This window comes from Mastigoproctus giganteus, chromosome 2 (genome assembly GCF_048544385.1).
Source record: "Mastigoproctus giganteus isolate SK-2022 chromosome 2, ASM4854438v1, whole genome shotgun sequence".
Lineage (NCBI taxonomy): Eukaryota > Metazoa > Arthropoda > Arachnida > Uropygi > Thelyphonidae > Mastigoproctus > Mastigoproctus giganteus.
In genome coordinates this window covers 267055925-267082857 of record NC_143576.1, presented here as the reverse complement: position 1 = coordinate 267082857, position 26933 = coordinate 267055925, and the positions used below count along the sequence as shown (strand labels likewise).

Genomic DNA, 26933 nt, shown 5'->3' with positions numbered 1-26933 from the left:
AGAGGGATTTGTCATCCTTTTTAGGAACTGGCTGGATATGAGCAAATTTCTAAGCAGAAGGAAAAACACCTTTGGAATAAGAAAGTGAAAAAAGGTGGCAAAGAATAGGAGTAAGTTCAGGAGCACAGGTTTTGAGAACAAGTGGAGAAATACCATCAGGACCTGGGGCTTTCTTAGCATCAAGATTCATTAAAAGCCTTCTGATATCCTTTTGACGGAAGACCATAGGAGGCATTGCAGCAATGGAGCGTATTGGGAACGGTTGGTTTGACGGACGACCACAGGAGGCAATAGAGCGTGTTGGGAACGGTGGGAGGTGTTTTACCAAGATCATTAATACGTGGGTTGGAAAAAAAATGGGATGTTAGCAGGTCAGCTTTATCATTGGTTGAAGTGACAACAGAACCATTTAGTTTAGACAGAGGTGAGAGCAGAGATGGCAAAAGTTGCAGCCAATAGCTTTGGCAAAAGACCAGAATGCTCAGCTACCATTAGGGCAAGAAGCAAGTTTTCTACTCTTAGCCTGTTCAAAATCTAGTTTGGACTGATTAATAACTGCTTTACAATTGTTGCGAGATTTGGTGTAGGCAGAAAATCAAACTGAAGATTTGGAAACAAGCCAATTACGATATGCAATGTTCTCTTGAACAGCATTAACACATTTATTGGAAAACCAAGGTTTAGATAAAGGATTAGATTTTAAAATGGAGTTTGGAATAAAGGATTCCATTCCTACAAGAATAATTTCACTTACACGATCTGAGAAAACATTGACATCAGAAGTTTTGAAACAGTAATCCGACCAAAGAAAAGAAGAGAAGAAATCTCAAAGGTCGTCCCATTTTGCATTCTTGTAATGCCAAACAATAAGAGTTTGGGAATAGCCATGAGATAAAGGCTCCATCGGAGAAGAGACAATCACTAAGTTGTGATCTGAGGTGCCTAAAGGACCACTCATTTCAACGGTATACTTAGAAGAGTTGTTTGTGAGAAAAAGATCAAGTGTGTTGGCTGTATGGTTAGGATTGTCCGGTATTCTTGTAGGTAAATGAACAATCCGTGCAGGGTCTTTAGTAATTGCAAAAGGCTCAACATGTTGACCAGCCGGGTCGGTGTGACTAGAAAACAAAAGCCAGCTGGAGTTGTGAACATTAAAATCACCAAGGAAAATTACCTCACTGTTAGGAAAGTTTGACTGGAGAAAGTCAAATTTCAAAGAGAGGAAGTCAAAGAGTTTTAAGTGATTAATGGAGTTGGGAGAATGGTAGAGACAACAAATGAATTTGACATAATGAGGTATTGAGATTTTAAGCCAGAGAAGATTGAAAAGAGGAGATTCCAAATTACCAGTCTCTCACAGGGAATATCGGAATGGACATATGCACAAGTACCACCTTTGAGGCGAAAGGAATCATACAGTGAATTATTTGGGCAACCGAGATGAGCAGTAGTTGAATCTACCGATAACTGAAATTCTGTCAGAAAAAGTACATAGGGTTTGGCAGGCTGCAAGTGGAAATAGACATCGTTGAGATTGCAATTGAGACCACGTATATTTGTGAAATGAAATAGAAAGTGTTTGGGAGGTTTAGATCTTTTCGCATATAAGCTAACTCTATTAGTTTGACAATTCACGGCATATTCAATAGTAAGAAAAAGTGGGAGAGACATGCTGTATGAAGTAATGAAATTTTTGGATATGGCATACACATGGTAAGAATATACCCAAATCCTTGACATAACTTTGCCTCGTGGCCTCGACATGCCCTCCACATACACACTACACTGACTCCCTCTAGTCACTATCTGGCAGAGTAGAGGTAGCAAGGTTACACTAGCTGAACCAGAATCCTCCTAAAGTGTTACCAGTAGGTTAGGTCCGGTGTACTAACTAGCGTCCAGCCTGTAAACACAGTTTTAGAGCTGTACCCTCGAAATGTGAAGAAGATTGGATCTTGCCATGATGTTCATCATAACCTCAAAGGTCATCAGTCATACTGCACGATGGAAGACATGGAGAAGGGTTAGCAATTAAACATTATATTCACATTATTTTTCTTAGGGCATGATCGTAATCATTTTTGGATCAATTTTTGCAGGTGTATTTATAACTTGGAATGATGCATTTTAAGCATTAAGGCCTATTTTATTGCCACTGACTAACAATTTGGTGTGTTAGTGGTAGCCAGTTTGACTGGGTTTTTTACTAGTTAATTACTAATTTGTATAATCTTATAGTTAAAAAACTATGATAAAAAGCAATAAATAAAATAAAAGAGCAAAGAGAATAAAATAAAGTGAAAAAGGAACAGAAATGGGTTAAGCAGGAAATGGAAAAATACATTCATCCACTTAGCCATACCTCCGCTACTTTGTCAGGGGCGTTGAACAGAGAGAAAGCCATACAAAATGTCCCATGCATACCCATTTCTATAGTCCCAATAAAATTTCTTTGTAACCAAAAAAATTTTGTCTGCTTTACTAACCCGTTAAAATTAAAGAATATACTAACCTACTTACAGCAAATTGGGATTCGAACCCAAAACCCAATAAATTATGACTTATATATATTAGCATTAGTAGGGCATATTATGCAAGAAAGCAAGCTTATATAGCATCAGACAAAAAAAAAAAAAAAAAACCACCCTTCCCATTCATCCAAGTTTCTTGCGCCGACTGACTTCAGTTGTCACAAGAAACTTGGATGATATGCAACCCAACGCGCGAGGCCTGTTTTCTAATCCAATCCTTTCCATTTCACCTATCCATTCACTCCAGATGTTTGTCTAGTTCTTCCTTGAACTTGTTGATAAGTTGAACTTGATAAGTTGTAATTTATATATCTCAGAAAACAAAGTCAACTGCTCCTGTGCTTATCTTCAATGACAATCATAGTATAGTAAATTCAGTGCTGGCATATAAGCTCTGAACCTTGCAGTGCTTTTGTTGCATTCAGTCTGCTTTTGATAAGGAGGACCCCAACCTCCCCTTCCTCATTTGCCTATCTTTCCTAAACACATTATAAATGTCACAGTTGTTTTGATGTAGGTCAGGAGTATGAGTGCAGTAGCACACACTCTTTAAGCTGACCAGGGTTCAAGCCCGTGACTGGTAAATACGAATTTACCAGTCACATTTGTATTGATTCATTTATAGGAAAGTTGCACTGACATGGTGGTCTGCCGGAGTATAAAACAAGAAAATTTTCTCCTATACCTATTATAACCATAAGCACTTCATAAATATTGCTTCCTCTTCATAAAAAAAAAAGAAAAGAAAAAAGTATTCTTTTTTGCTCTCAGCACATACGAATCTCTAATCTGCCCTTCTTGGTAAGAGTATCCCTTCATTCTCCTCACCCATCTTGCTGCCCTTCTCTGTACTCATTCCAGCAGCTCTACATCCTTTCTAAAATGAGGCCTCCAGACATGCATGCAGTACTCAAGACCCAGCCTGACCATTGCTTTATACAAAGGGATAATCACCTCCTTTTCTCTGCTAGCAAAATTTCTGTATATCATTTACAAGACCCCATGACCTGTTCTTGCAGCCTGTCTGCACTGCTCAGAAAACGTCATATCTGCCTGCACGTTACCTCAGATCTTTTTCATTCTCTACCACCCTGAATGTAGTACCACACAGCTGGTACATTTCTCTAAGGTTACTTCTACCCATATGCAGTACTTTGCATTTGTCAATGTTAAACTTCATTTTCCACCTCTCACCATCTGCTCAACTTTTCTAGATCCTGTTGCAGCAGCGTACTGTCATTAGTATCATTAACAACCCTGCCTATCTTCATATCGTCTGTAAACTTGGACATTAAGCCTGATATACCATCATCAATATCATTTATAAATACAGAAAACAACAATGGACCCAACACTGAACCCTGAGGGACTCCACTAATAACATTAGTCCATGAAGAGCAGTGTCCATTGATTACCACTCTCTCTCTTCCACTCAACCATCCCTTTATCCACAGCAGCAATTTGCCTCCAATGCCACATTTCTCCAATTTGTGCAGCAGTCTTCCATATGCAACAGTATCAAAAGCCTTTCTAAGATCCATATATATGATATCGAAGTTATTTTTTGCATCTAGTTCCTTTGTAACCACATCATAATATCCAATCAAATTTGTCAGACAAGACTTTCCCTTAACAAACCCATGCTGTGTCTGAATTATTGCTGCAGTCTTGCCTAGATGATCCTGCAATGCATCTTTAACTGGTGACTCCATTATTTTACCTGGAACAATAGTTAAACTAACTGGTTTAATTACCAATGTCATCCTTCGATCCCCCTTTGTGAATTGCAACAATACAAGTATTTGTATTGTTGTAATCCACATTTCTGTTACATTCCATTGTTAGGTGTCACTATAGATGTTTTCACATCAATAATTTTCAGATTAGTGAAAGAGACTGACTGCCATGCTGCTATAGCTGAATGCTCAGTGATACCAAAGTCAAATGCAGAATGTTGTTGAGCGTATCAAGCAAGCCAACCTAAGAAAATAAAGACGGAGGTATCAATGTTAAACATACAGTGCATGGTTCAAGATGGACGAGGTATGCATTGTTGCAGCATACTTAGATGTCATCTGTCATCTGGTCCAACAATCAATGTTTGGCCCATTGGCTATATATGTACAGTGGAGTGCTTGTTACCCAACGGCCAAGTGATATAACAGTTTTCTATATTTCTCGAAAAGGCATACAGGATATAATTGACATATCGCATACCCATGATCATAAGTGGCGATATGCCCGTATTAAACTAATTTTGGACTGAAACTAAACCGTTAATTACTTTCCTGCTAGAAATGTTCAGTCTAACTCTCAACACTAATCCCTCAATTTCATCTACAAGATCGGGTACCTCAATCAACGATGTTTTCAGGAGACATTTAGATATGTTGCAATCGCAAGTACAGTAAACCCCCGCTATTCGCGGTATCTGTATTCGCGGTTTTTTGCATATTCACGATCGCTGATTTAATATAAAATGAAACCTAAAAAAAAACCTAAAGCGCCATGAACATTTTCCGCCATAAAAAAAACATGGCCATGGCTAAAATTATCTTTCCTGGTCAAAACAGCGATCAGTGGGTGGGGGAGAGGGGTGAAAAAATTGCAAGGTGGATGTTTCTCGCTAATCCTTGTTCAGTATGTGTTATGCGCTTGTCGTGGAAGGGTTTCGTCGTTTGCTTTTAATTTATATGCTTATAAATTGAATGAATTTATAAATTGATATGCTTACAAAAGTGATAAATCTACTGTTTTGCAGTGTAAAATAGACTTTTTTCAAGTGTGTTAACGGAAGAAAGTGACTTTATTGTGGACAAGTTCTTTCTAACCCGTACAAAAATATGGCTACGAATAACAAGGGAAATGCGAAAAGATCAAAGAAGATGATGACATTAGCAAATAAAATTGAGTTATTAGACAAAATTTCTAATGGTGAAAGTGTCTCCTCAGTGGCAAAACATTATAAAATCAATGAGTCAATGGTATGATCAATCAAAAAATTGGAAGAAAAAATCCGCCGTAGTGTCCGTGAAAACGCGCTAATTGCTTCAAAAATTTGCTCTGTAACTCGTGAAGTTAAATTAGAAAAAATGGAAAAGGCTTTAAATCTGTGGATAGAAGACCGAACTCAAAATAAAATTCTGTTAAGTTCACTCATCATTCGTGAAGAGGCAAAACTCCTTTATCAACACTTTAGCGAAACTGGTGAAAGCACTGGCGGGATAAGTTTTTTAGCTAGCAAAAACGCTGGTTTGAAAGATTTGTTTGAAAGATTTGTTTGAAATTTCTAATAAATATTACATTTAATATTAAATTGTTTCTTATTTTCATTTCGATGCTGTATGCTTGCATTTCACCATGTACTGTCTATGTACATAGTCATATTATGAAGGTACATAATACATACACAGACAAAATTTTAGACTAGTTTTTCTTATATATTTCATACTTTGGAACAGAACCCCTTTATTACTATGGGAGCCATAACTCAGTATTCGTGTCTCGGTATTCGCGGCATTTCTCAGGAACGTAACCCCCGCAAATAGCGGGGATTTACTGTATAATACATACATAGACAAAATTTTAGACTAGTTTTTCTTATATATTTCATACTTTGGAACAGAACCTCTTTATTACTATGGGAGCCATAACTCAGTATTCGCGGCATTTCTCAGGAACATAACCCCCGCGAATAGTGGGGGTTTACTGTATATATCTCTTAGTTTAGTTATCATAAATCCGTTGTATCTTGTCTTCCAGCTAGGCAGTTAGGTACCCCAGTGATACATCTGTTACGTACGTCTTATGTATCTCTTACATATACCTCTCTTATTTTAGTTATCATAAACCCTTTTATGAAGGTTAACTCCACAATATGAGAGATGCCAGATGGTACACAATAGTGAAGTACTAAAAAGGGTTTAGTAAATTTTGTCTGGTAAATTTTCTGTAGTCTGTGGCTTTCTGTCCTAAACCCTTTTAAGTACTTTTAATATTGCACACCATCTGGCATCTCTCACATTATTGAGTTAAACTTCATGACTGGGTTGTCACTCATTGTATCACTGCAGTACCCACCCACCCACCCACCCACTGATGAGAGGCCGCCAAGTCTCAAAAATGGTGCCGTCTGGGTGGTGGTACGAGAATGAATAACATTAGTCTTCCTATGCTGGGAAACCACTGCTTATTCGAGATAGTGCAATAATGGGAAATTCGTTGTGAAGGTGTCCACAATATGAGATGTAACAAAAACGATGCCATTTCACCTACTTTGGTGATTTACTACGAACTAAAATGATGCTAGGCAATAACTTGTTTGTCTAGTAAATTTCCCATAGTCTGAGGCTTTTAGCCACAAACCCTTTATAGTACTTTATTGTCGCACACTGTCTGTCATCTCTCATGTTGTGGAGTTAACTTCATAACTGGGTTGTCAGTCATTGTTTCAGTGGAGTACATAACTGCCAACTAATGACAGGCCAACAAGCCTCAAAACTGTGACATCTGGTGGTATCTGCCTAGAATGAGTAACATTAGTCTTCTCTACTGTGGAAGCATTCCTTATTTGAGGTAGTGCAATATGAGATGTAACAAAAATGATGCCATTTCACTTATTTCTGATTTACTATGAACTAAAATGATGCTTTGCATTAACTTTTTTTGTATTATATATTACTTAAAATTGCATGCTATTCAAACTGAATTCCATATCAGTTTGAATAGTCCTGACAGTTGAATGAAGATCTGTATTAAAAGTTTTAGAATTCTGATTTCCAAATTAGTATCAGTATTAGCCATATAATACAAGGAAACCACAGGCTTTTCCTGAACCATCCAAAAAAAAAAAAAAAAAGTAAAACGCAAATAAGAAAATGCAGATTATGCACTTCCCTCCTGATGTAGGTAACTATCCAGGGCTGAACTCCATTATTTGGGTACCACTTGTCTCCACGCAGTGGGCGTGGTCGTAAAAATGGAGTAATTGTACAGTCAGGTTCTGTGATTGGGTAATTATTGTGAAGACGTTTTCTTTCTGATTGTTAAGGAGGGGCACTTATACTCCCATCCTGCTGTTTTAAAATCGGAAAACAAGTTCCCGATTTAAAAACAGCAGAAAGTGGTGGGGGAAATGCCCTAGGCATATCAACCTAGGAGGACAGTGGGCAGGGAAAGCAGTGAGTGGCACCTTCCAATCATTGCTTTGTTCCTGTCCATTTGTTGAAATATGGACTGGTACCCAAGATCTAGAGTTTTACCCTATCCAGTTGTCCAAATTTTGTTGAATTTCATCAGACTATCAGCCTCAACTACCTGTGTATCCCAGTAATCAACAATTAATTGGCTAAAAGAACACTTCCTACAGCCTAGTTTAAACCTCTTCCCTGTAACTTGAATTTATGGCACCTAGAATTCTTTATAGCAGTGAAAATTCTTCCTTCATTCATTTTACCAACCCCTCTTAGAGTTTTATTAACATCAATCAGGTTACCCTCTAAGGTGCTTGGTTGCCAAGCTCTGTAGTCCACATGATTGAAGTCTTTTCTTGTAAAAAGGGGTAAATATTAATCAACAGCAGGATTATCCTTCACTAATTCCCTCCCTCTCTCTCTCTCTCTCTCTCTCTCTCTCTCATAAATTTAATTTTTTCAATGTCATTTAATAAATATATAAGTAAAGTACACTGTATTTAATAAAAAATTATATTACAAATTTCACATTTTTAAAGCTACAACTGTGATGATGAAAACTGCTATGCAGACTTAGCAAGGTTGAGAGGACTTTACTACACTACCTGGGAAAAGAAGGAGAAATTATATCCAGAAGATGAGGTAATGTGAATTTGTATTATTAGTAGAAAGTAAAGCGTATACAGTGCAGCCAAAAAAAAAAAAAAATATCCCCCTAATCTGTACTTCATTCCCCTCTAACAATCTGTTTAATCTTTACTTAAATTTACTCAAACTACCTATTTCCATAATGCTAGATGGAAGTTTTCCCAACAATTCTCTTTTGGTTTAAATTTTTTCCCCCTTAATTCTTGTCCAAAGAAGAGTAAGGATGTCCTCAGCATTTAGTTTGCTTAATCCATTTAAAGTCGTCTCTGTGTAGGTGCCTAGTTTCCATGTACCATAATTTGCAAAACTGAGGTTTTTCTCGTTAAGAGTGCCCGTTTTGAGTTCCTGACTAATCTTATTGCTCTTATTTGCAGTTATTCTGATATATCCACATCCTTTCTAAAATGAAGCTTCCAGACCTGTTCACAGTGCTCGAGATGTGGCCTAACCATGACCTTTCTTATCTGACTAGATCTGATATTAATTCAATCATTTTAATCAATATTAAAAATTTTTGATTAAAGTTTGAAGCTGATCAGTGTTAAATTTCTCAACTAAGTATTTTTTCATTAATAGTTTTGTTAAATAACAGTTAATCTGCATATTGTACTATATATTTCTTAGATTTAAAAAAAAATGTTAACTATTACAACATACTTAAATGATATACAGGGCCATCATCCAACATTAGGAGCTCATGCCAAGTTTACTAATTATGCTTTCGACATTGAAGAATTCGTGACACTTCTACAGATAGCTGCAGATCATGTAAGACAGCATCCAGCTTTTATAGCAACTCATAGAAAAGCCAATAAATTTTTTATACATCATGACCTGTAAGTAATATGTAAGGTAATACTTATTTATTTATCCCTGTTACGTGTGCCTCTATTGAGGAGACTACTTTAATGCAAAACTGGATTAGTGACTATTGATTAATTTAATCACTAAGTCTATTTTTTAAAAGAGTATTTCTATAGTTTTGAAATCAAGAAAAACTTGGTTGTATAATATATCTAAGATGTATTTGCAATACACAATTCTCTATTTACAAAACCAGCAATGATTTTAAAAACTGTGATAGTCAGTAGTGGATCTGTCTGGTATACCATTCATCAAATGAATATTTATCCATTCCTTGAAAAAAAAAGTGTTTTGTAAATACTTTTATTTTGTGTAACTATAAATGAAAATATTTAATTAGCCTTTAAATTTAAATATTTCATTGTGATATACAGAGAACTTAAATTTAAGCTGCATTTCAGGTATTTTAATTTTTCTTATTATTATAGTAGTAATGGCAAAGAAAGAAATGCAAGAGAGCAAGCTTACACAGCATCAGCCAAAAAAAAAAAAAAAAACCATCCATACCATCCAAGAATTTGTCCAGTTCTCCCTTGAATTTATTCAACCACCGCTGACTGTGGGCAAACTTCCGCACATCTGTCCAGTAACCATCCTTCCTCAGCTTGAATTTCTACCCCTTTATGTGCGCACTCTGCAAAAATACCATTAACATTCGACTTACTCAATCCATTCAAGGCTTTAAACACCTCAATCAGATCTCCCAGCAGGTCTAGAGATGCTACAGTTTGCAGAACAGAAGCCTTTCTGGCTAAGTACAGCCTTTTGTTCCCTTCACCGATCTGGTTGCCCTTCTGTGCACCTGTTCCAGCAGATCTGCATCCTTCCTAAAGGGCCTCCAGACCTGAATACAGTACTCAAGATGTGGTCAAACCATAGCCTTATACAAGGAGATAATCACCTCCTTATCCCTGCTAGCAAAGTTTCTATGTCAATGACAAAACACCATGAGCTGTCCTGTCAGCTTGTCTGTATTGCTCAGAGAATTTCACGTCTGATTGCACAATTACCCACAGGTCTTTTTCATTCTCCACTACCCTGAGTGTAGTACCACACAGTCGATAAGTTACTCTGGAGTTACTGCCACCCATGAGCAGTACCTTGCATTTGTCAATGTTTAACTTCAATGGCTATTTCTCAGTCCATCGATCCAATTTTCCTAGATCTTGTTAAAGTAGCTTACCATGATGACTGTTGTTAACCACCCTGCCAGCCTTAGAATCATATACAAATTTAGACATTAAGCATGATGTACCTTCATCAGTATAATTTATAAATATTGAAAACAACAATGGGCCCAGCACTGAACCCTGGGAAACTCCACAAATAACATTAGTCCACAAAGGGTGGTGCCCACTGATAACCACTCTCTGTTTTCTTCCACTTAACCATCCCTTCATCCATATCAGTAACCTGCCTTTAATGCCACATTGCTCCAGTTTGTTCAGCAGTCTTTTATGTGCAGCAGTATCAAAAGCCTTCCTGAAATCCAAGTATATGATGCCAAAATTATTTTTTACATCCAGTTCCTTGGTCACTGCGCCATAATAACCTATCAGATTGGTTAGACAAGGCTGCACCTTAACAAATCCATACTGTGATTACAGTATAATTGCATTCCTATCCAAATGGTCATGCATTATTTCTTTAACCAGTAATTTCATTATTTTGCATGGAGCAGACCTTAAACTAACAGGTCTGTAATTACTCATGTCAGGTTTTGAATCCCTGTTATGAATTGGGGATACATTTGCACATCTCCAGTTTCTAGGCACCTCCCCTGAATCCAAGAATGCTTTCATAATTATGGCCAAAGGTGTGCTTACCTACTTTGTTGTCTCTCTTAATATAATTGGATAGATTCCATCCACCTCAGGTTCCTTTTCTTATCCATCTTCAACAATTTCTCCTCCACTTTCCTTTCAGTTATCACAAAGTCATTTAGCTCCTGGCATCCACTTTCCTAAAAATTCCTCGTGTGAATATAGATGCAAAATACCTATTCAATTTATCCGCAACCTGAGGAGGGTCATCAACAGTTAATCCACAAACCCCAGATGGCCTGATATGATTCAACCCTTTCCTTCTAGTGTTAGTACAAGCACAGAAGTCTTTGCTGTTTTTGTTTGCATTCTTTGCCAGAGACTTCTGATTATCTGCCTTAGCTTGCCTAACCTCCTTTCTGACTTGATTACAGATTTCTGCCATAGGCTTCTGGATCATCTAATAATTTATATGCATCTCGTGCACTTTTTGTCTCTGCCATATGTCTCAATATTTCATCTGATATCCATTTAGGTCTAAGTCTTGAACAGTATTTCTTTGTTGGTATGAAAAGCCTAGTACTTCTTTGATTACTTTCCTGAATATTTCCCATTTAGAATTTGCTGTTGGTAACATCATTAGTTGGAACCACTGCGCACAATTTAAAAACTGTCTTAAACCTCTGTAGTCACTCTTATGAAAGCAAAAGCCTTTCCCTTAACTGTTGACAGTAATTATGTCTGCAGATTCTTAATGCGTAAAGAATCACTGCTGATAACCGGATAAAGAGTACTACTTCCTCTTGTTGACTCTCTAACATGCTGCTGCTGCAGAAAACAGAATGTTAGAGAGGCATGCTAGAATATTAGCATTAGCATTAGTAGAGGCATTTGATGCAAGAAAGCAAGCTTATGCAGCATCAGCCAAAAAAAAAAAAAAAAAAAAAAAGTAACATAAATAAATAAAAATAACCACTTCCACTTCACCCCTCTGTTCGTTCGAAATACCTGTCCAGCTGAGCCTTAAACTTATTTAGGCTATCAACTTCCACGACAAGGGATGGAAGTCTGTTCCACCCACCAACCACCCGCTGGCTAAAGGCAAATTTCCGCACATCTATCCTACATCTGTCTTTCCTCAATTTGAATTTATGCCCTCTCAGGTGATTTTTCTGAGCTAGAGGAAGAATCCCATCAGCATTGAGCATGCTCAAACCATTCAAGGCTTTGTACACCTCTATCAGATCACCCCGCTGGTGCCTAGTTTCCAGACACTGTAATTTGCAAAACTTAAGCCTTTCTTCGTAAGAGAACCCCTTTGTCCCATTCACCAATCTAGTTGCCCTTCTCTGTACTCGTTCCAGCAGCTCTACATCCTTCCTGAAATGAGGCCTCCAGGCCTGTATACAGTACTCTAGGTGTGGCCTGACCATTGCCTTATACAAGGGAATAATCACCTCCTTATCCCTGCTAGAAAAATTCCTATATATCATTGACAATACACCATGAGCTACTCTTGCAGCTCGTCTGCACTGCTCAGAGAACTTCATATCTGCCTGCACCACCACCCCCAGGTCCCTTTCATTCTCTACCACTGTCAGTGTAGTACCACAGAGTTGATACGCTGCTCTGGGGTTGCTGTTTCCCATATGTAGTACTTTACATTTGTCAATGTTAAACTTCATTTGCCACCTCGAAGCCCATCTGCTCAACCTTTCCAAATCCTGTTGCAGCAGCATAGTGTCAGTAGTGTCCTTGACAACCCTGCCAACCTTCGTATCGTCTGCAAACTTGGACATTAAGCCTGATATACCATCATCAATATCATTTATAAATACAGAAAACAATAAAGGCCCCAATACTGAACCCTGAGGGACTCCACTAATAACATTAGTCCACGATGAGCAGTGTCCATTGATTACCACTCTCTGTCTTCTCCCCCTCAACCACCCCTTTATCCATAGCAGCAACTTGCCTCCAATGCCACACTGCTCCAATTTGTACAGCAGTCTTCCATGTGCAACAGTATCAAAAGCCTTTCTAAGATCCAAGTATATAATATCAAAGTTATTCCCTGCATCCAGTTCTTTTGTGACTGCATCATAGTATCCAATCAAATTGGTCAGGCAAGACTTCCCCTTAACAAAACCATGCTGTGTCCTAGCTATAACTGAAGTCTTGTCTAGATGATCCTGCAGTGCTTCTTTCACCAGTGCCTCCATTAATTTTCCGGGAACAGAAGTTAAACTCACAGGTCTATAATTACTTGTGTCAGCCTTTGATCCCCCTTTGTGAATTGGGGTCACATTTGCACATCTCCAGTCAATGGGTACCTCCCCTGAGTCCAAGGAAGCTCTCATAATTATGGCTAAGGGTTTGCTTACCTCCTTTGCTGCCTCCTTTAATATAACTGGATAGATCCCATCCACCCCAGGTGCCTTTCTTGTGTTTATCTTCAACAATTTCTCCTCCACTTTGCTCTCAGTTATTACAAGATTCTCTAGCTTACTGCTAGAATTGAATACACCTCTGGCATTCCCCTCACTGAATAACTCCTCATGTGTGAATGTCGATGCAAAATAATCATTTAGTTTGTTAGCTACCCGAGCAGGGTCATCAACAGTTGACCCATCGATCTCAAGTGGACCAATCTGATTCATCCCCTTCCTTCTAGAGTTTACATAAGTAAAGAACTCTTTGCTGTTTTTCTTCGCATCCCTTGCCAAGGATCTCTCGTAATCTGCCTTCGCCTGCCTAACCTCCTTTGTAACTTGGTTACAGATCAACTTGTATCTATCATAGGCGTCCGTGTCACGTGTTAATTTGTATGTATCCCATGCATTTTTCTTCTCTGCCATATGCCTCATTAGTTCATCTGACAACCATTTAGGCCTAAACCTTGAACAATATTTCTTAGTTGGTATGTAAAGCCTAGTAGCTTCCACGATAAGTTCTTTGAATGCTTCCCATTTTGAATTTGCTGTTGGCAATATCATCAGTTGATCCCACTGTATAGAATTTAAATACTGTCTCAGTCCATTGTAGTCGCCTTTACGAAAGCAATACCCCTTCCCTTTACCCCTAATGGTAGTTACCTCTTTGAGTAACTCCCACTTCAGCACACTGTGATCACTGCCACCAAGTGGTTCATTTATCTGCAGATTCTTAATGCATGAAGAATCACTACTGATAATCAAATCAAGAGTATTACTCCCTCTAGTTGCCTCCCGAACATGCTGATGTAGAAAACAATCATCCAATAAATCCACAAAAGCCTTGCTACTGTGTGAGTGACCAGCCCCCAAATTCCAGTCAATATCTGGGAAATTAAAATCCCCCATTATAAGACTCTCTGATTTACTGGCCCACTCTATTTCTCCGAACAGTTTCTTATTATACTCATCAGAGTCATTAGGCCTATAGCACACTCCTACTATCAATTTTGATCTCCCAATGCTTATGTCACACCAAACTGACTCGACACTGCACTGTCCAGCGATGTCGACTGGCTTCACTTCCTTGGATTTTATGTGTTTTTTAACTAATAGCATAACCCCTCCTCCCTTCCTATCCTGTCTATCCTTTCTGTAGACATTGTACTCCCCAAATTCCAGTTCTGCATTTCTTATATCTGTGTGACACCACGTCTCTGAAATCCCCACAATATCTGCCTTTGATGTTTTGAGCAATACCTCAAATTCATCAAATTTATTTACTAAACTCCTAGCATTGGTGTACACACAAGTATACATGCACCTGTTCTTTTTCTTAGCTACCCTAACACAACCCATGTGTTTACTTGTACCCCAATGATTCCCAGCAGTCTCTGAAATATCCTGCATCTTATTTTTGTAGTAATTATATATGTAGTAACACTAGTATACTAAAGGGTTGTTTTGAAGGTGTAGTACATAGATAACTTTCAGCTGATTTATCTTTTTGTTTTGTTCCATTTCAGTATAGTCAGCCCTGCTTTACAATGGTTTGTTTTATTACAATCCACTTTTATGCCAGATTTTACAGCTGTGCAAACGAAATGACATAAAACAGTTTAAAAATAAATAAATAAAATACTGCAACCAAGAATTTTTCATAAGCAGAGCTGTGTGTGTGTGTGTGTGTGTGTGTGTGTGTGTGTGTGTGTGTGTGTGTGTGTGTGTGTGTGTGTGTGTGTGTGTGTGTGTGTACAGTGCTTTTTTTTGTAAAAAAAAATATGTGGCGGTACTCATTCTTTGCTATCAGGAAAAATTGAAAATTAAAAGGATATGAAAAGTAAACTAAAAAATTATTTCCTGATATCATTACTTCAGTAGTAATGTTTTTGGAATAAGAACAACAAATTAAGTATATTAACACAGTTTATTAAGCATAAATTTATTATACAAGTATATAAAAAAATAAGAAAAATGTATAAAAAATAAGTCAAAGGTGAGTCTTATTTAATAAATAAAAAGTAATAAGTAAAAAATAAAAATAAGTACTAAGTAAAAATAATTTCATAATGAAGTTTTATAAAATATTCCAAATTTTTATTAAGTTCTCATCCGACCCAATATGCCGAATTCTTTCTTACTGTTTGTGTCTGTTGCTAGATGGCATTTCTGAAGCAGCCACGAATCGGCCTATTTTGCTGGATCGAAGCGTGTCAGCGGTGGACCTACAATTTTAAGAAACAGTAGTGAAGAAACTGTTTTTGTCATCATCGAAGCTCTGGTTGGGCTGACGATCAGATACATTTGTGAAAATCCTCATTCACATTCACTTGATGAAACTGGTATCGTACTCAGAGCATTCATTAAATTCTTTAATTCTTCCGAAATCATCTTTTCAATTAGATATTCCCGAAACCCACGAATTGTATCTCTATCATTTAACTGAAACCTAATTGATAATTTTCTAATTTCATTCTCACCAAATGTCACTTGAGAGTTAGTATATTCAGGCCAAATGTTTCCTATCAAGTACTTGGGCCGACGCTGCCAAATCAGCACTTTTACTATCAAGCAGCCTACTTTCTACTGATTGTTTCAAAATTCTGTAGAAACCTTCTGGATTGATTGGAGAATAATTTCTGTAGTCTGTCCCATGAAGTGAAACTCCTTGAAATCGTACATTTTCGGCAGCTTTGGCGGAATTTCTGTAATACTGTCCCGGAACTGTTTGTCTTTCGAGAAAAAGTTGTGCAATAATTTTTATTTTTTTATTCGCCCTGTACAAATCTATATCATGCTTCTGCAAGTCCAAGCTCAAGTCTGATAATTCTTGAAGAGCATCACACATTAAACCTAAGTCTAATATAAAGCTTGTAGTCATAATTTTCTTCTGGAATCCTTCATATGTACATCTTTCTTTTTGGTCCCGCATCGAGTCATTCTTTACTTCTTGAAAATTATTAACTAATGCCTCATAGTTATTCCAAACAGCTGAAACAGACCAGAAGCTCGATGCCACCCATCGTGTGCTTAAAATTCTGCCAATTTTTAATAGTTCAATATCCAGCGATTTGGCGCACACCTTAAATTCTCTGGCATTTTTTTGGTGACGCGTTATACATAACATAAAGTTTATCAATGAATGCTTTAAATCTATCGATAACTGCAACGGATTTCACAGTATCACCAGCTGATAGTTTTAATCGGTCATTAGCGCAATGCCACACTATTAAAGAAGGGAATTTTTGTTTCATTAGTTTCGTAACACCACTTTTACTACCCATCATAACAGCTGCACCAGCACATGTGACACAAACTAAGTGAGTTTTTAAATAGTTTTCTGTCATGCTGTATGACCGAAGACAATCGAGCAGAGAATCAGATATCCCTTTTGCAGTAACACTTTTGAGTTCAATCAATCAAGTCCAGAAACAAATTTATGGGAGCTCTCATTCCACAGTCAAATATACAAGTTTGAACGTAAACGATCAAAGCGGATTTCCTACTCACCGTGGGGCGCCTCCGTAGCCAGGTGGGCAGGAGCAGCAGTGCATAGCATGCGCTTCTTGATTGGACCGGGGTTCGGGCCCGTGCCCACCAAATATGGAGGATGCGGAAAGGTCAGGCAATGACCACCGCATATCTCCCGAGCAATATGGCCTTAGTTGCTAATGCTCCAAACAACAACATAACAACTCACCGTGGTCGATTTGTCAATTATCAATGAAATTTTACTGTTCGACATAACGATTTTTTTAAACTAATTTTTTCTCATTTCATTACTAATGTGGTTCAAGATAGTAATGCAAGCGTTTTTTGAATGAAGAATATGACCCATGTCAATCCCATTTAATTCCTGTAGGTCAATCTCTGATTCAAAATTATGAAAAGACTGATCTTCTTTGGCCACCTTATATGCGGTGCAAAAAATTTTTGCTGTTATTAATTTTTCATGCGATAAACTCTTTAGACACAGATTTTCAAGGAGCTCTTTCTCAGTTCCGCAAGCAGTTTTATAGCAGCTTTATGTCCCACTGTTTCCTTATGATCGAAAATTTTCTTTCTTAAAGACAATAGCTGTTGCTGTCTGCTTTCGCCAAAATAAATAACTCCATTATTTGCCTCCATTATTATTAAACTGGAAACTGCAAATTGTTTTATGTTAGTTACCTCCAGAAATGTGCTTTAGAAAAATATCACGAAGGCAGTAACAACTAGCGAGTAAACAGCAGTGATTCACAAAAAAGGAATGGAAATGTTGAAAATTACACATAACATAATAGCAAGGTTTTCCCAGCACTAAAGCTCAAAAATAACTGTGTTATACGAGATTTCCAGCAATTCTCAAACCTTGTTGTAGAAGTACTGTGCAGGGATTGCCGTAATTTATCAATCATATTAGAGCGAAACCATGTTGTAGAAGTACCATGTTATATGGGGGTTGCCTGTGTATGTATATATATATATATATATATTTATATACGTGAAAACTCAAAGGAAGTAATTTAATTGCCAAAGTTGCTACAATGCTATTAAAAAGATAGCAAAGTGGTCAGGTGCAGGTGCATTAGTACTCATGCCTTGAGTGACCAGGGTTCAAACCCATTACTGCTAAATACAGTGCAGTTTCTTGTATTCTCTCTATCATGTGAACTCCTCTGACCGCATGGTCATCCCAGAATATTTAAATTATGTTATACTGATATAAAACATTAGATGTTATAATACAGTATTTTACTGCACTTATCAGTTGTCTGGAGAAGTAGTAGTTTAAATTTTGCCATGCCATGTTATGTAATGGCAGTAGAAACTCCAACTAAAGCTTATCAGAGTCTGCAGAGCTCCTGAATACCCTCACTGGAATATCAGATGAATCCCTGCTTGTGTCAGACTGATGGAAGCAAGTAGTGAGGAAAAATCCTAGTAAAGAAAAACTGAGAGTAGGTAGTATAGCTACTAAAAAAGGTGAAAAAAAAAAAAACACTAGAATTGTGCCATATGCAACATAATTATATATAAGAGTTTACTTCTATAGGCTTAAGTTTTGCAAATTAGTGTCTGCAGACTAGGCACCTGCGAGGTGATCTGATTTAGGTGTATAAAGCCTTTAATGGTTTGAGCATGCTCAATGGTGATGGGATTCTTCCTCTTGCTCAGTATAATCGCCTGAGAGGGCATAAATTCAAATTGAGGAAAGACGGTTGTAGGATAGATGTGTGGAGGTTTGCCTTTAGCCAGCAGGTGGTTGATTGCTGGAACAAACTTCCATCTGTTGTTGTAGAAGTTGATAGCTTAAATAGATTCAAGACAGAACTTGACAAACATTTGGAGCGAGGGGGGTGGGTGAAATAAGGGGGTTTTTTTTGGCTGATGCTATATAAATTTGCTTTCTTGCACATGTGCCCTTGCTAATGCTAATACCATTTAAAATGTTTTTTTTTTTTTTCACCATTTTTAGTAGCTATGCTAATCTACTCTCATCATTCCTTTTTTCTTTCTCCTTTACTTTTCTTTTCTCAGCAGCTATACATTATACAATTATGGTTGTTGGTCTATCAGTGGCCATTAACCATCAGTTTTTTCCCACTTCCTCTTTCCTTTGTAGAAACACCAGACTCCCAACTTTTCATTTACTTTCCATTTATCGGAAACACTCAGATTTGCACACTTTCTGGTCACTTGGGCTTTAAGTGAACGGAGTTAACTTAAATTGATGACTGCAGGATAGGTGTGTAAAAATTTGCTTCTCACTGGAGAGTAATTATTGGAAACTGCCATCTGTTTGGAAACTGTTATCTGATGTTGTAGAAGAGGATAGCTTCAATAAATTTAAGGAAGAATTTGACATATTATTAGAGGGATGGACAGGGAGGTGGGTATTGGGGCATTTTTTTTTTTAGCTGATGCTGTATGAGGTTGCTTTCTTGAATCATTTGTCAGTACTACTACTACTACTAATAATAATAATAACACTGGTTACTTTCCCTCTTCATATAAATTTGGGCTTATTTACAGTTTCTTCAGTGACTTAAGTACAATATTGTATTTCAACAATTTACTTCAGTGGTCATAAAAGAGAACAGAAATATTCATGTAGTATTTCAGTTACTTTATCAGACTATCTGATACTGTCATGAGCAACCTTACAGTGGTGATAAACAAAAGTAAGGCCTGCCTTCTAACTCTCTGTGAGTTAAATTTGCTGTTTTGTGAAAATTTTTTAACTGATGGTAAATGCCAATCAGACTGTTGCAGGGTGTTTGGTATATACTTTCAGTATAGACAAAAGCCTAGTCAGTGGTTGCTATTATTTCTCAAGTATTCTGAAGCAATGTGTTTACCATATAAAAAATCTAACATACAGATGGGATAAGTGCCTGAACTGTGCTGAAATTTTTTGAAAAGTAAAATTCCATTTACAATTAAAAAAAAAAAAAAAAAAAAGAGTTGTGACCAGCAAGTGGTCTGGATGAAGAAAGTAAAACTGTCTTATGGATATGAAATTTTACCAGCAAGAAAAAATATTAGGAGACCCTCCCCTCAAAAAAAAAAAAAAAAAACAATTGAGGTTTGTTTATTTTGTGAATATAAATACTTATGCAAAGAATTAACAATTTATGATTTAATGGTCATAATTGCAAAATATCAATTTCTGCATCTTTACTTTAAAAGCCAATTTTTTAAATTTAATATATTGTTGATTATTTACATAGCTCTCCGTACTGTAAAGAGAACAGTCGAAAATCTTTCTTTAAAAGTAAATTTAAACAAATAGTATTAAATTACAACCAAGGCAACTAAATAAATTGCTGTCTTCAGTGTTGAATTTTGTAAATCTGTGTCTATTCTAAGGATGCCTCACTCCCACCTATAATGAATGAGCTGAGAAAGTTATTTTTTCATTACATGGTATTTGTGAATAACAAAATTGTAGTTAGGAAGATGCAACCTCTTTGTAGCTAGGAAATTGTAGAATACATTTTCATTTAGTTGAAAGAAATCAGACTCTAACATATCTGTATTTTATATATAATGTACATATATATATTTTTTGTATATGATATAAGGATACTATTCTTTGCTTTACAAACATTTGCTGGATATCTTCTTATTTTTTCTGTGATATTTGCTGATGCATTAACATACATTAAAATTTATTTTTTGGCCATTATAGTTTTAGTTTTTCTGTATAATTTTTATTAATAGCAGGCCCGATTTGCAGTTAATGTATTTTTAGTATGTTCTTATGCAGGAAACAGGGTATAATTGTTTCTGTGTTATTGTTAATAAATTATATCTCAGGATATGTCTTAGCACATGAAATTTTATGACTTAAGATACATAATTCTGTGTTCTATACAAATAGAAAATTAGTTTTATTATCTTTCTTTTAGATTTTGATATATACTGATAAACATTATTCGTGACCAAGTAAGCTGAAGAATTAAAAATGTTCGTTTAATGTCATGGATTGTGTTAAAAAAAAGAAAAACAGCTTTTTACCTTCATACTCTCAAAATGAAAGGCTTATTAATTTACTTATGGATAGTTGTTTATTAACGAATCTTAATAAATTATATGTTTATTAAAGGTTTCTTTCACAACAGATGAGATGTTCATCCAAAGAATTTACATTATATATTGTCAATAAATATAAACAGCAGAATACTGAAAACAATGAATATTTATAAAAGCACTGTGATTGCTGGATCAAGGCTGGCTAAAAAATAGAAGACAGTCAGCCTTCAGGGTGAACCAGTGTTAAAAAGTGGGGTACCTGAAGGCACAATGTTGGATCTCTTCCTAGTTCTGATTTTCACATTGACAAGAATATCCAAGGGAAGCTATTGTTTTCCAGTGATGAAGTGGGAAGTGCAGTTAATTCAAGCCAGGTCATATTGTTTCAGAAAATACTTTGATAAATTGCATATATTTTCATGGAAAATAGTAGCTAAAGTTTAATTCTTGTAATGTATGGTTGTACATTTGGGGAACAGAAATTCTAGTCACATTTAAGGTAGGGAAGAAGAGCTAAAAGTGGTTCAAGATGAAAAAGACTTAGGTATTACAAATTAAATCTGGCATGAAATTTCCCATACAGTGTAAACAGGTGGATCAGAAAGTACATGGTGTCCTGTCTGTGTTTTCTACTACCTTTGCTAGTAGGGAAAAAGATATTGTTATCCCTCTATACAAGACAATGGTTACACTCAGGGGTGTGCTGGTAAATTTTTAACAACCGGCTCTCTAAAATAATTTTTTTTTGGTAGTTGTTGGCGCATCTGCTTCTGTGGCCATAATGCACCTCCCAAGGTTTTTGCAGTACTTTGATCCAAGCCCTAGGCGGGAATCGAACCCGCGACCTTTGGGTTGCCAAGCAGGCACTTTACCCACCCAGCTAGCCCGGCCGGCTCTCTAAAATAAAGTAGGGTACTGGTGATCAAACCGATTTTAATTACACCTTCAATTCTCTGGCATTTTTCGTGACGCATTATACATGACATAAAGTTTATCAATAAATGCTTTAAACCTATTAATACCTGCAGTGGATTTACACAATATCACCAACTAATAGTTCTAATCAGTGATTAGCGCATCGCCACACTATTAAAGAAGGGAATTTTTCTTTCATTAGTTTCATAATGCCACTTTTACTACCTATCATAACACCTTCATCATCACGTGATACAAATTGAGTTTTTAAATAGTTTTCTGCCATACCATATAACTGAAGACAATCAAGCAGAGAACCAAATATCCCTTTTGCAGCAAAACTTTCGAGTTTGATCAAGTCCAAAAATAAATTTACAGGAGATCTCATTTCACTGTCAAATATTCAAGTTCCAACGTAAACGATTAATGTGGATTTCTTACTCAGCTTGGTCGATTCGTCAATTATCAATGAAATTTTACTCTTCAACATAACGATTTTATTAGCCAAATTTTTTCACATTTCATCACTAATGTGTGTGGTTCAAGATATTAATGCAAGCATTAGTTGAATGAAGGATATGACCCATGGCAATCCCATTTAATTCTTTCTCTGATAGGTTCTCTGATTCAAAATTATGAAAAGACTGATTTTCTTTGGCCACCTTATATGCAGTGCAAAACATTTTTGCTGTTATTAATTTTTCTGAGATAAATTCTTTAAACAGATTTTCTGAGGCCTCTTTCTCAGCTTCTGCAATCAGTTTTATAGCAACCTTATGTCTCGCTGTTTCCTTGTGATCGAAATTTTTTTTTTTCTTATGAAAGACAGTAGCTGTTGCTGTCTGCCTTTGCCAAAATTGATAGCTTCATTGTTTGCCCATTCCTTAGAAATCTTCATTCCTATTTCTTTTCCACTCCAGTATTCCAATTTGTTTACATAATGTAAACAAATTGGAATATTTTTTATGTAATGTTTACATAATGTAAACCAAGTCTCTTATTTTGATAATTTAGCCATTTATGCTTCTCTTCCGTTCTTTTGGTGAGTTTCACTTCCGTGTCATGATGGGGAGTATACATTGGTTCGTGATTTTACGTTTCAGACAAATTGGGATATTGCTCCTCAGTATGTGACTATATTTTCTGAATGATATCCATCCAAGATTTATTCTTCTCTTGACTTTCAGCCATTTATCATTATTACAGCTAATGACTTGTCCCAGATAAGTATATGAATCCACCTTTTCAATTACTCCAACATCAGTGATACTTGTTCGTCATTACTTTTGTTTTAGTCATTTCATCTTTAGTTCGAAATCCTTGCTAACTGTGCATGACTGATTAAGATTTTCCTCTAATTCTCTGGGATCACGGCTTATTATCACAATGTCATCTGCAAATCATAAATGGTTTGGGCACTCTCCATTTGCATTGACTCCTTTCTGCAACCATTCTAATCTTCTTGAAGCTTCCCCAAGTGCAGCAGTAAACAACTTCGGAAATATTGTGACTCCTTTCCCAATTTTAAATTTGGTACTATCTTTGGGTAGTCTAAAAAGGAGGTAACGTTTTCATATATTTTCTTCAAAATCATAATATATGAGGTATCTATGTCTTGTCTTTCCTGTGCCCGAAACATTGCCTTATGCTGTATGAAGTCAAATACCTTTTCATAATCCACAAATGCCAGGCATAATGGTGTTTTTTATTCGTTTGCTTTCTCCGTTAACTGTGATATTACGTGAAAGATGTTACATCCATAGTTGAGAATCCTGTCCTAAAGCCAGCTTGCATTTCCGTTGATTCTCATCAAGTATTCTTTCTAATCTGTTAGTAATGACCCATGTGAACAACTTGTAGATGTGGAATAACAAGCTAATTAATCTCTAATTTCCAGTTTCAGATTTATCTCCTTTCTTATGCAGCAAAACTATGATTGCATTATTCCACTCCTTAGGTGTCACACCTTTTCTAATGCATTTTGTGAAGAGTCTTGGCAGTTTTTGTATCATGTCTCTTCCTCCCAATTATAACAACTCTACAATAACTTCATCTTCCCAGGGGCTTTCTGATTCTTCATTTTCTGCAACACATGTTCTACCTCATCAGTAAGGATATTGGGTATGTCGTATGTGTTACTAATTTGTGATCCATCTTCCCCACTGCTGGCATCATTCCCTTGCTCCTTGTATAATTATCTATAGTAGTCTTCTGCTATTTGAATTATGCATTCTCTGCTATTTATAAGTACACCATCGCTATTCTTTGGTTTCAGTATCATTTATCTTTCTGTATTACTTATGGCTGCTGATTTAAGTCCTTTGTTTTCCCTTAATGCTCATTCTACTTTTCTTGTGTTAAATCTTCTTATGTCCTCTCTGAGTCTCTTTCTAATGGCTTTGCACAGTGAAGAATGGAACGAATTATATCAGGAATCAGACAGTTAGATAAGAAGAGAAACACATGGATTAGGCAGCAAACTCAAGTAAAGGACATTCTTATCAAAACTAAAGAATTAAAATGGTCCTGGGCAGGACACATAGCTGGAAGACATGATGACAGATGGACTAAGGAAATAACAGAATGGTACCCAAGAGGAGCTTGAAGAAAACCTGGAAGACAACAACGGAGATGGACAGATGAAATTCGCGAGTTCGTGGGTAGTAAATGGATGGCCATTGCACAAAACAAAAGTAACTGAGAAGTTGCTGGAGAGGCCTTCATTCTGCAGTGGATTGAAAATGGCTGATGATGATGATGATGACATATTTTTATAAGGGTTCATGGAGTAAGTCCATGAAATTGTTAACGGCCATGTTAGGCAACTTGAGACCCATGATAAAATAATTTGCCAAAATGAAAAAAGCTCATATTTTGTAACTAGTAAATTTAATGCTAGATGTCATTCCAAAATTATGGAAAAATAAGAAATTACTTCACGTTTCTAAAAGGCACACAGATTTACCATCCCAAAAATAGAATAGGGAAATTAGTGGCAAAAACATAATCCAAAAAAATAGCCCAAGACACTATGGATTTTTACATAATTATTTAAGATCAAGTAAAATGAGCCCAAGCTCAGTATATAAATTTAAGAGCTGCAATCAATATTTACTTTTTAAGAAAGAACAGAAAAAATTGGCAAAAGGATAAAAACCTCTAGAAATAGTGTGAGTTAAGTTTAAAATTAAATTCAATAATAGTACTGATATCTAATTAATTTTAAAATTAATTAACTTTCATTAAGTGAACTGTGACCTATCAAAAAGAACTTTATATATATATATATATATATATATATATTATATTTATTAGCTATATGGTGCAAGGAAGCCTGAGGCTTGTGCTGCACCAGCCAAAAAAAAAAAAATTCCCGAGTTACCCTGAGAGAGTCAAAAGTAGAAGGGAATCACCAAGAAAGAGAAGAATGATGACATTCAGGTCAGGACCGTGGGTATGCCAAGCCCATACTCACCAGATAGTCCCTGAGGTTATGCTACAGTTTGAACTATTGAAACTCCTCAAGGCCAACACCAAACACTTCATATATGTCTCAAGGAGGAGTTAATTCATGAAGAAGTATTCTCTTCTAAAAGACTTCAATGAAAATACGTGAAGAGTTGAAGTTTTGGTGGTTCTCAATTAGAATGTGTGGAGAAGGTTGCTTCAGGTCTGGAACTTGTTGATACAAATTAACTCGGTAGATTTCATAAGCCAGACGAGAAATGAGTACATGCAGAGCCAGAACTAGAGTGGGGTGCGAGTCCCAGGTGCAGCACTTTAAGGGTGCATCTGACCAGTTATATATTTTAAAATTGCTTCATTTTGATTTAATTTCAGGCTGACCTGTGTTTAAAGAACTTCTTTATAGCAGATTTTTTGAATTCCTTTTGGTAATTACATTTAAAAGTTTCTGTAGAATGAAGAAAATTTCCACATAACGAACAAATTACAAGAGGCTTAACTTTGTATGCTTTGTTTCCATCTTCGGCCTTTAGGCAATTTAAGCAATTAGAAAGTGCAAATTAAGGGTTAAAGGGATTACCTTTCTTCCTCGCAGAAACTCAACAACTGATTGCCACGTGTGTGAACTATATCATCATCACTGACACCAACACTACTTGCGTAATGTGCTACCTGAGCAACAGCTCATTCGCGCTTTAAAGGGATTACCATTCCATGATGTAAGTGGAATGCAAGATGTATGCAGCCACCTATCCCGCATACCGAGAAGTCATGCTAGTCAACTGCTTTCTATAGCCATTCAAAAGATTAATGCATATTTCCGACACGGATAATAGCGTCTGGTCAACTTAAAAATAAAAATTTTATTAAAATACATACTGCATTATCTTTGTATATGCTACTTATGATTCAAGAAATTTTTGTGAGAGTGAAAAAAAGTATAAATTCGGGATTTATAATCACTTAAAGAAAAAAATATCAGGGAGGGACAGTGTTTTATAAATTTCGAAAATAACAGAGAAACTCCATTATTTTTATGAAGTATGGCCCGTTTTGTGACGTCGCACCTCTGAGCTTTTCAGTTTGTCCTCCACTGCTAATCACTGGAAGACAAACAATTTTTCAAATATCTTTTGATATTTCAATGGATATTTGAAAAATCATGTTTTGTCAATTCTGCAGGATATAAAATCTGTAACCCTTTTACAACTTCTCCAATTACTTCATGAGTATTGTCTAATAGAATCTTATCTAAATAAAGAAATAGCACTATAAATTTTTCTTACCCTGCCTGTAACAGTAGCTTCTTGTGAAAGGTCCTTCAAAGCGAGAAAAATTCAATTAAAATAATACACCTACATTGCATATTTTTAGTTTGTGTTATAATGCTAAAGTACTATATTTCACAATATTTTGGTTCTGTGATTTTATACTAGATATATAAACATAAACAATCTGATTTTCTAATTCCTTTGTAGTTATATCACTGACATCAACACTACTTCTATAATGCGCTACCTCAGCAACAGCTCATCCGCGCTTTAAAGGGATTACCATTCCACAATGTAAGTGGAATGTAAGACGTATGCAGCCACCTATCCCACA

At 36.3% G+C, this 26933-nt stretch overlaps 1 protein-coding gene across 1 annotated transcript in view; it reads left to right on the top strand.

Moving 5' to 3' along the window:
• The window catches only part of Eogt (EGF-domain O-GlcNAc transferase), a 257927-nt gene extending 242889 nt beyond the window's left edge, over positions 1–15038 (top strand). The window contains exons 15-17 of the mRNA XM_090390322.1: positions 8263–8365; positions 9044–9207; positions 14957–15038. Coding sequence (XP_090246448.1) covers positions 8263–8365; positions 9044–9207; positions 14957–15038 — 349 coding nt within the window. The remainder of the gene's footprint in view (positions 1–8262; positions 8366–9043; positions 9208–14956) is intronic.
• The last annotated feature ends 11895 nt before the right edge of the window (positions 15039–26933 follow it).